The sequence below is a fragment of the Zootoca vivipara genome, chromosome Z1 (assembly GCF_965207765.1).
Source record: "Zootoca vivipara chromosome Z1, rZooViv2.hap1.1, whole genome shotgun sequence".
Classification (NCBI taxonomy): domain Eukaryota; kingdom Metazoa; phylum Chordata; class Lepidosauria; order Squamata; family Lacertidae; genus Zootoca; species Zootoca vivipara.
The window spans coordinates 72,250,272-72,261,256 of record NC_142583.1 but is presented as its reverse complement, the minus strand read 5'-3'; the positions used below and the strand labels follow the sequence as shown (position 1 = coordinate 72,261,256).

The following is a 10,985-nucleotide window of genomic DNA, read 5'->3' as shown; positions in this document are numbered from 1 at the left end:
CAGTACGGCTAACCTGACCCAAAATACCCACCCACCCCACTCACACATGAATACAAAGACCATCATAGCCAATTACAAATGAACAACCACACCGTTGGCCAACCCCAATCTCTCTCACCATCAAAAGAACAAAAGCAAATAAAGGAGTACCAACACAAACAAAGCTGACATCAAGCCCTACATATATTAAGCAAAACAGAAACATCGTCACCTACCCTCACCCCCATCCACCCTCCCACCCCCTATCTACCTCATTTTCCCTCTTTCTTCTTAGTGTCTTAACAAATGAAACTGATTTGCAAAAAGATACATGTAAAAATATGAGAGACACTGCACACACATTTGTAATTCAAGAAATCTTTAATGTGAGGGAGGAGAGCTACCGACAGCCCCTCCCATCTTGAACACCAGCTCCTCCCCCAGCGGGGAGGGGGAGACTTCGAGTGGTGAGTCAGGAAGTGGAAGCAGGAGCATGAGTACCTTAGCGGAGCACAGGCACCGCCGGGGAACGGAACAGGGGAGCAGGGAGACGGTGGGAAAGAGGCCGGTCCCACCGACCCCGGAATTGCGTAAGAAGCGCCGGGGGAGGAGATTCAGTATACCAAGATTACTTTGTTGGAGGAAAACGCGCGAACCGCCATTCGGAGGTTCTGCGCAAGACTGACAACATGTACTACCTACTACCTGTAAATAGCACTGTTTTCAGCACTGTAAATACACAGCACCAATAAAAGGATAAAATGCAGAGCTGTGTGGAGTCGTTACTCTGAAGTAGCCTACTTCGGCCACTGTGACATTTAATAAAAAATATTTTTTCAAAAAAAAACACAGTGGAAGAGTACCCCCCCCCCCCAGGAGGTTGTGGACTCCTTTAATGGAGCTTTGAAAGCAGAGGTTAGATGACAATCTTTCATGGAGGCTCCAGTTTGAGATTCCTGCATTGCAGACGGTTGGACTAGATGACCCTCTGAGTCCCTTCCAACTCTACAATCCTATGAACTCTCAAGCATGTGGTAAAGCCACATGACAGGACGGAATCCACCCAGAAGTTCTATAAGCCAGCTTCAGTTCCTCCCTCATGAAACACATCCACAACTTGCTCTTTCAGAGTTAGGAACAAGGATCCATGGCACAAGACACAAGTATCATACATACCACAAAAATGATATCCTTTTGTAAATAAATGATTAAAATATCACTTCTCCTTGGTTAGGTATGCTGGACAGATTGAAGCAACCACAACCACTTCCAGCCATCAATCATGCAAGATGTGGCAGGAGAGGGAGACTCCTGGGGTGCTAGTCCTCAACACAGAACAAGCTATTCACACCTTGTAAAGGTGTGATTCAGAACAGCAGAGTCTAATTGGTTACTTAACTCAGTTGAGGGCCACTGTGCATAGGAGCCAACTCCTAGGGGCAGAGGCCCCAGTAAAATATTTTAGGGGGCCGCCTCCCCCAAGTTGATGGCCATTGCCATTCAAATGATGTGTATGCACTGTCTTGTGATCGATCATGCAGGGGAGAGCTTACCTGCTCCATCCCCAATATTTTATTCAGGTTGGCACCCCTGCCACCATGAATGCCATGAAAGCAGCAGCACTTGCTGCCAGTGCTGTGCCCGCACTGGTGTGGGCACCAGTCTTGTCCCCTGCCAAGTTCTGAAGAAACCAAGAGCTGTTCAATGTGTTTGTTACCCAATGTTAGCTCTTTATGAGAGCAAGGCCGCCAGAATTTCCCAGTGATGAAGCCAAAGTTGTATTTGTGATGAGTCTGCTAGAAAGGGACACCAGGCGCTGGGTGGCCCCCATTATCCTTGCCTGGCATGCATGGTTGTCCTTCTGTGCCTTGTAAAGTAGCGACCATGGAGATCAGAAGGGGCAATGGGGCATCAAATACACAGAGTAAGGAAACAAATATTGGTATGCATTGCAAATAAATACATTAAACAGTAAACAGGCTATGACTGGACCCTTCCATTCTTTATTTTTGTAGTCATCTATGTTTGAGCTTGCAGAATAAGGTCTTTTCAAGGTGTTTTTGAGGGCTGATGCCAGAGAGTCCCATAATCTAAATGGAAGAGTGTGGATTGTGCATTAAAACAGTGGGGTGGGGTGATCTCTTGGTTTTGTTTTTGTGTAGTGATCATGAGATCCAATTTTGTTCATTTTAAAGTGTCTTAGTTGAGCCAAACATCTTTCGGCACCTTCTTGCAAATACACCCTTTGCGATGCTCACAGATGTAGGCTACCCAGCACTTCGTTTGTGGGCAGCTAAAGTACATTGCACCACAGTCGTGCTTCTTGCCTGAATTTGGCTCTTTCCGTCTCCAGTACCTGAAAAGAAAAGAAGGAATAGCATCGAACAATCAAAATTGGATGTTTACTTCTTCACCTACTCCCCATGCCATCTACCATTAAAAAGATGTTCAGCTCTTTCTCTCTTAACATCCACTCACAATTGTGATGTCTTTTTCTCCCCATATTTTAGAATTCTAACCATGTAGGGAAAACAACAACAACTGTGGGTCAAGACTGTCTATTTTCTTTTCACATTAAGTGATTTCTCATAGGAAACAAAACAAAAGTGAGGGTGTCACTTTGGAAGGCTCAGTGGTGCACACAAGAACATTCAGTCAATTTATTTTGGGCAGTATCCAATGCAGTACGTCTACTATTGCCAGGATTTCCATTTCTGCAACAGAACTGCCCCTCTCTCCTTTCCATATGCACCCACATCCTCCTCAGATCTGCTCTGTATCATTGTGGGTGTTGGAGAGAGAGTGTTGAAAGAGAGATCCTTACTCTCTCATAGCAGAGTTAGCACAGCAGTGATTGTTCTGAGCAAATTAAAACCTCCTTAGATTTGCATCCACCTTTATCCACCTCATCTCACATCCATCACCCACCCCATGCATGAGGATAGCAATGACACTCTACAGAAACAAAAATAGCTACGTGTACAACTAAAATACAAATACAATCTATAGCCACAAAGCCATTATAGAGTTGAGTGAAATGATATGATATCTCTCACATATCTTATCTAAATCTTACATGATAGTTCTAAGTATACTGTAATCAGTTATCAATAGTTGGTAAAGATATCACCCTAGCCCCACACTTATTGTCAATTCTGGTAGGGCCTTGCATTCTCCAGCGTCCATTGTAAACTGAATCAAGTCCCACTACACAGCACTAAAATTCTGTGATAAATGTATTCTATAACACCCCCATTTTTAACTCTCCATGAATCTTTTAAATTGATATGAGTTATAATGTTGTAGTAGGTGTTTTATACTCCCATGAGATGTTTGGGTTGGACCTGCCCTTTGATCAAGTCTAAGATCACATTTAGCAGGGATTCCTAATTAGTGGTCCATGAACCACCCACCCAGGAGATCCATGGCACCATTCACATAACAAAAACTGCCACAGAGATATCCAAATGTTCAAAGGTAGGGGGGCATGGCTTGGCTTTTGAAAAACAAGGGGTCTTCAGTACTTAGCTCACTGGGAACCACTGGCATCCAGGGTTTAAGTTCCCAGCTAGTATTTTTCAACCCCACTGCCCGTTTGTAAAGTTTACTCAATACCTTTTCAAAAAAGGATTAGTGGTTGTTATTGGGTGCAACAATGGAGATGAATATCATTGGATTTGATCTAGGAGACCTTGCACAAATAGAAAGTGACCCTCTGTTAATCCAGTCTTGGTAATCAATGCCAGACCAGCTCGCTGTTCTACTACCAAGCTGTGGATGAGTGAGATATTCTCTGACTTTATCAATGCATCAACACGGGTTGGAAAAAGTTGTTAGATACCTAAAGGGAACCGTGAACTGTCTTAAACTGACAGCTGACAGCATCCAGCTGACAGGATTCTTCCGTTGTGATTGCTGCTTTGTAGAAGGTTGGATTAGATGACTTTTCGGGGTCTCATCCAACTCTAAATTTCTATGTGTCAAATTTCCATGTATTCAAATTTCTATCCAAGAGAGTGAGATTCATCTACCCTCTCTCTCACACACACTTCACTTGCTCCTATAATTTTAGGTTTGAGATTGCTGGTTATTCAGATTGTTTAGCAGATAACTGTAGAAATCTTTTCCTAAAGACAGTGTTGCTCAGCTTCAGGTTCCTACAACTCCTTTTGAAGCTGGGCTAAGCTGCACAAACCATTCAAAAGCATGCCTTCAGCTTCTTCCTAATCACCACATTCACTAGGTTTGAGAAGCAGGAAGAGTAGCCTTCCTACCTCTCCAACCTAGTGAGAAGCAGCAGTCACTCACCTGGACAAAGAGATGGAGGAGCACATATGTAGATCTTTGGTAGCAGAGACAATGCATGGCAAAATATATTTGGAGAGGGAAAGGATCGATTATGTTTCTTCAAAAACTTCTTCAAAAACTTACTCATCCGCTCCAACCATTGTACCTGATAGCCATTTCCATTTCCCTTGCTTGTCTTTAAAGAGTCCAAGCCAAAAAGGTTTTTTTTTGGCGTATACTAGATCTGCCACAAATATCTAGGGGAGAAAGAGAAAAACAGAAAATCTTCAGTAGGAATGAGGAGCAAGGCACTTCTCTCTGTTGGTATTTCCACCCCTCGCATTGCAAGAATCTGGTGATCAGATGTTTAGAGAAAGGAGGGGGAGGAAACTGCTCTCCTCTTCTTCCATCTCTGACTGTGTGGGCTTGAGAGCTGCATGAGAGCTGTAACACTCATGCAAGCTAGTATTGTATAGTATGTAGTTTAGCTTTTGTAAATAAACTGAGGTATGCTTCTAACCTCCAACAAGCTTTCCGCATTATTTTGCTGCTGCTGAAATGGTGCTCACAACCACAGTTGTGAGTCCAGCCTCTTGGGTGATGCTGAAGGTGCTCCATTTGGTTTGGCTGGATGCCCAGGGGCTTGAGAGATGTGGGGCAGAACCTGGCATATACCCACATCCGTTCCGGGCCCAGGATTTGTTTGCAGGAAAACCACTTCCGCATTTCACGGAGGTGGTGTTGTGGGCGTGGCCCGGCCCGACCCTCGCGAGAGGGCTGTAGCTCAGGCCTCTCGCGAGATTAAAGTTCCCGCCTCCGTCATACCCCAGCCGCCCAATAGGGCCGGCCGGGAGGCGGGCCCTCATCAGTGTTTAAATCTAGACGGAGGCGGGAATTCTGCATCGGTTTCAGGTGCAGAGTGAAACTGTTTGCTGAGTTGCTGCTGCATCGGAATTGGAGCCCAGACGCAGCCACACCAGTTGGATTATTGGCTGTCGTGTCCAGTAGCTGCTCCTGCACACCGGAGCAAAGCTGTGAGCTGTTGCTGTTTTCTGGAGCTGCTACTGTTTGATTCAATGAGGTATGTTGCTGCCAGCAAAGAGAATATAAGCTTTCCTGTTAATTGCGCTGAGTGGGAGAGAGAAGTTAGAGAGAGCCAGGGCATACAGGGAACCAGGCAGAGGGACGTCTCGGTAGTGGCACCCGCCCTGTGGAACGCCCCCCCCCCCCCGTCAGATGTCAAAGAGAAAAACAACTACCAGACTTTCAGAAGGCATCTGAAGACAGCCCTGTTTAGGGAAGCTTTTAGTGTTTGATAGATTATTGTATTTTTATGTTCTGTTGGAAGCCGCCCAGAGTGGCTGGGGAGACCCAGCCAGATGGGCAGGGTATAAATAGTAAATTGTTGTTGTTGTTGTTGTTATTTGTGTTGCACGGAGGGAAGTGTCTGGCAATTAATAAAACGGAGACATGGCTTGTGCACATGGCCAAATGGCTTTTTCTTTTCCTCTTCTCACGCCAGAGACCTATCCAAAGTGGCAGGTCAAAATGAAAGTGCTTTTACAGACGATTCTTTTAATGCTATTGCTGCCCAATTATCAACATTGCCAAATGTCCAGTTAACAGAGGATTATGTGTCTAGCGTGCTCTTGAATGAGTAGGACTGTAGACAAACTGTTAAGGAAAGCCAGCATAAAGCTGTTGAAAATGTTTCCAGGCCTTCAGCAGGGGAAAGTGAAAGTGCTGCTAAAGCTTTGAGAACGTGGCATTGTTTTTCCTGCGGATAGGTCAAACATTAAAAATCAATGTAGAAAGTCTTCAAAGAAGAAGGGCAACTCCAAAGGCACTGGGGGAGGAGAACAAAAACCCAAGGGCCAGCTGCACTAAAGGCTTTCATCTCACATTGTTCGAGACTGCACACTCAATCTACTTTTGTTGATGACTCAGGCTGCAACAGGCACGTAGCTTGAGATAAGGATCTCTTTGTTCATCTTAAGAAGCAGGTGGGAGTGATCCACCAGGCGGACGGGACTGTTCTCAAAGAGTCTTTGAGACTGTTCTCTAAAGAGCCTAAATGAACAATTAAGAATGTTATGTATGCTCCACACCCTCGACAACCTTTTGGGTGTTTCTCAGCTTGATTCTCAAGGGTTGAAAGTGGTGTTTGCCAAGTCTCGATGTGAAATTCTTCAAGATAACAGTCATACTGTATGCCAAGTGTGTTAATGGTTTATAACTACAGTGGAACCTCGACTTACGAATAACCCTACTTACGAAAAATTCTACTTATGAAGGATACAAATTGAGGCCCGCTTACGATTTTTTCCGACATCCGAAGGCCGGATTGGGCCCCTGCTGCCGCCACTAGCGGCCTCCTGCCGTCTTGGGCGCTCTGCCCACAGCTGGATTGGGCCCCGTCGCCGCCGCTAGCGGCCTCCCGCCACTTCGGGCGCTCTGCCCACGGCTGGATTGGGCCCCGCCGCCGCCGCTAGCGGCCTCCTGCCGCCTCGTGCGCTCAGCCCAAGGCCGGATCGGGCCCCGCCGCCGCCACTAGAGGCCTCCCGCCACCTCGGGCGCTCCGCCCACGGCTGGATCAGGCCCCGTCACCTCCGCTAGCGGCCTCCTGCTGCCTTGTTTGCTCGGCCCAAGGCCGGATCGGGCCCCACCGCCGCCGCTAGCGGCCTCTCGCTGCCTCAGGCGCTCGGCCCAAGACGGATTGGGCCCCATGGCCACTGCTAGCGGCTTCCTGCCGCCTCGGGCGCTTCGCGCACAGCTGGATCAGGCCCCGCCGCCTCCGCTAGCGGCCTCCTGCCACCTCGTGTGCTCGGCCCAAGGCCGGATCGGGCTCCGTCGCCTCCGCTAGCAGCCTCCTGCTGCCTTGTTTTCTCAGCCCAAGACCGGATCGGGCCCCATCGCCGCCGCTAGCGGCCTCCCGCCACCTCGGGTGCTCTGCCCATGGCCGGATTGGGCCCCGTCGCCTCTGCTAGCGGCCTGCCGCCGCCTCATGTGCTCGGCCCAAGGCCAGATCGGGCTCCGTCGCCTCCACCAGTGGCCTCCTGTTGCCTTGTTTGCTCGGCCCAAGGCCAGATCAGGCCCCATCGCCGCCGCTAGCGGCCTCCCGCCGCCTCGGGCGCTTCGCCCACTGCTGTATCGGACTCCGTCGCCTCCACTAGTGGCCTCCTGCCGCCTCGGGCGCTCGACCCATGTCCGGATCGGGCCCTGCGTCCGCTGCTAGCGGCCTCCCACCGCCTCAGGTGCTCGGCCCATGGCTGGATCAGGCCCCGCCTCCTCGAGCGCTCGGCCTACGGCCAGATCGGGCCCCGCCGCCACTAGCCGGCCTCCCACCAGATAGCCGCATCCCCAACTTGGCCTACAGCCGGATCAGGCCCCCGCCGTCACCACTAACCTGCCACCTTGCTGCTTTGCCGCCACCCGCCCGCGCTCCCTGCACTGAAAGGTAATGTTGCTGTGCATGCCTTTAAAGTCTATTTTAAAGGGTCTTTTTCCTAGGCTCTGGAACGAATTAATCCATTCCCAATGCATTCCTATGGGAAATATCGTTTCTGCTTACGAATGTTTCTACTTACGAATGTGCATTCAGAACGGATTAAATTCATAAGTAGAGGTTCCACTGTATTGCCTTTTGTTACAGGTACAGCTGCTGAAGCAACTGAAAAGAAGACAAGCTGTAACATTTCTGAAGAGAATAATAAGAAGTTGCATGACAAATGTATTCATGATTTTCACCGTCTTTTTGGTCATTCACGTTTCCAGGCAGTGGCCAAGATGCCAAGCATGTTTGAGGGCATGAAAGTACAGAAATGTCCTTACCATATGAAATGTGTTTCCTGTGCACAGAACAAAATTAAGCAAGCTCCCAAAGATCTAAATCTGGGAGAGAAGTTAACAAACCTTTTGAAATTGTACATGCTGATTTGGTTGGTCCTCTAGCTCTCTCTAGAGGCAACTCACATTTCTTCATGGTTTTAATAGATTCCTATTCTAGGTATGTTTGGGTCTATGTTCTGCAGAAGAACTCTAAAGCTTTTACAAAGTTTAAACAATTTTGTGCATGGCTCAGGAATGTACACGATGAGCGAGTACGCAGTTTATTTTCTGACAGGGGTGGAGTGTTTTGTTCAGAGCAATTTGAGACTTTTCTCACTTAACAGGACATAGAGCACATGACTGCCATGCCCAGATCTCCATGGCAGAATGGTTTGTGCGAAAGAGTGAATCAAACATTGCAACAAGGAATTAAAACACTGTTGCATGATTCTGGCCTACCCAACCCCTTTTGGGCTGAAGCTCTATCATGTTTTTCGTATGTGTACAACCGCAGATATCAGCCAGCTATTGGTTGTACCCCATACGAAATGCTTTTCAAAAAGAAACCGTTTGTAAAACATTTGAAAATGTTTGGTTCTGAGGTATGGAACCAAACATTGCAGAATGGCAAATTGAGTGGCACTGCAGAATGGCAAATTGAGCAAATCTGGTCAACATGGTATTTTTCTAGGTTATGACAACGGTTTTACAAACGGTTTTACAAACATTTTTCAAATGTTTTACAAACGGTGTCATATAGAGGAGGGTGAAAGGTTGTTTTCTGCTGCTCCAGAGAAGCGGACACGGAGCAATGGATTCAAACTACAAGAAAGAAGATTCCACCTAAACATTAGGAAGAACTTCCTGACAGTAAGAGCTGTTCGGCAGTGGAATTTGCTACCAAGGAGTGTGGTGGGGTCTCCTCCTTTGGAGGTCTTTAAGCAGAGGCTTGACAGGCATATGTCAAGAATGCTTTGATGGTGTTTCCTGCTTGGCAGGGGGTTGGACTGGATGGCCCTTGTGGTCTCTTCCAACTCTATGATTCTATGATATGGTTCTTATCGTGTGCTTATGACAAACACAAAGGTAGACAGGCTGACAAGAAGCATGGAGTGTAACCCAAAATGGGACAAAGTTGGCATATTTCAATGTCATCCCATTTCAGATGATGAAAGTGTGAAACCAATTAAGAAAGAGGCAAAACCTACAGTAACTGATGCTGATGCTGACGTAAGCACAGTTTCTGACACTGATACAAATGATCAGAATCGACCTCTTTTAAGAAAACATATGGGTCTGACACTGATCTAGAGGTAGAATCTTTGCCAGATACAGGTCACCATTCTCCCAAGGAAGAGGAACCAGACCTAGAGGATCCCAGAGTTTTGCATAGATCTGAGAGAACTGCCAAGGGACAACCGCCTAAATGATTTTCCAAAGAGTTTGCCCAAAGCTGCTGTTTCAGATATGGCTGCCACTAGCAACACAAATTCAGTTTTTGAATCAACCAGCTATGAGGAGGTTCAAAATTTGTCTGCAAAAGGTGCTGAACCTTGGCGTAACACCATGAAAGCTGAATTGAATTCCTTAAAGCAAAATGACCCCCTTCATGGATCACTGCCTTGTCGTGGTGAAGGGGCTTAAATAATTTAGAGAAGTTATGTTTTGACCAAACATGATCCACCTGGAGAAGGAATTGGCAAGCCACTCCAGTATCCCTGCCAAGAAAACTCTATGGACAAAGACAACAGGCATATAAAAGTTATGACGCTGGAAGATGAGCCCCTCAGGTCGGAAGGCGTCCAACATGCTACTGAGGAAGAGCAGAGGACACGTATAAGTAGATTCAGAGCTGATGAAGCGGCTGGGCCAAAGCCGAAAGGTCGCTCAGTTGCAGATATGCCTGGAAATGAAATGAAAGTCCGATGCTGTAAAGAAAAATATTGCATAGGAACCTGGAATGTAAGAAACATGAACCCTGGTAAGCTGGATGTGGTGAAAAATGAGATGGCAAGAATAAATATTGGCATCCTGGGCATCAGTGAACTAAAATGGAAGGGAATGGGTGAATTCAGCTTGGGTGACTATCATATCTACTACTGTGGGCAAGAATCCCGTAGAAGAAATGGAGTGGCCCTCATAGTCAACAAAAGAGTGGCAAAAGCTGTAATGGGATGCAATCTCAAAAATGACAGAATGATCTCGATACGAATCCAAGGCAGACCTTTTAACATCACAGTAATCCAAGTTTATGCACAAACTACCGATGCTGAAGAAAGTGAAATTGACCAGTTCTATGAAGACTTACAACACCTTCTAGAAATGACACCAAAGAAGGATGTTCTTCTCATTACAGGGGATTGGAATGCTAAAGTAGGGAATCAAGAGATAAAAGGAACAACTGGCAAGTTTGGCCTTGGAGTTCAAAATGAAGCAGGGCAAAGGCTAATAGAGTTCTGTCAAGAGAACAAGCTGGTCATCACAAACACTCTTTTCCAACAACACAAGAGACGACTCTACACCTGGATATCACCAAATGGGCAGCATCGAAATCAGATTGATTATATTCTCCGCAGCCAAAGATGGAGAAGCTCTATACAGTCAGCAAAAACAAGACCTGGAGCTGACTGTAACTCAGATCATCAGCTTCTTATAGCAAAATTCCAGCTTAAACTAAAGAAAGTAGGAAAAACCACTGGGCCAGTAAGATACAATCTAAATCAAATCCCTTATGAATACACAGTGGAAGTGAGGAACAGGTTTAAGGATTTAGATTTGGTGGACAGAATGCCTGAAGAACTATAGATGGAGGCTCGTAACATTATACAGGAGGCAGCAACGAAAACCATCCCAAGGAAAAGGAAATGCAAGAAAGCAAAATGGCTGTCCAA

The 10,985-nt window shown here is 46.7% G+C and overlaps 1 protein-coding gene across 2 annotated transcripts in view; it reads right to left on the bottom strand.

Annotated features, from left to right (window-relative positions):
• Positions 1–1,960: 1,960 nt before the first annotated feature.
• LOC118078767 (uncharacterized) overlaps positions 1,961–10,985 on the bottom strand; it is a 53,396-nt gene continuing 44,371 nt past the window's right edge. For both annotated transcript variants that reach the window (XM_035102764.3, XM_088660699.1), the window contains 2 exons: positions 4,411–4,523; positions 1,961–2,335 (listed from right to left, as the gene is read on the bottom strand). In XM_035102764.3, coding sequence (XP_034958655.3) covers positions 2,179–2,335; positions 4,411–4,523 — 270 coding nt within the window. In that variant the 3' untranslated portion in view covers positions 1,961–2,178. The remainder of the gene's footprint in view (positions 2,336–4,410; positions 4,524–10,985) is intronic.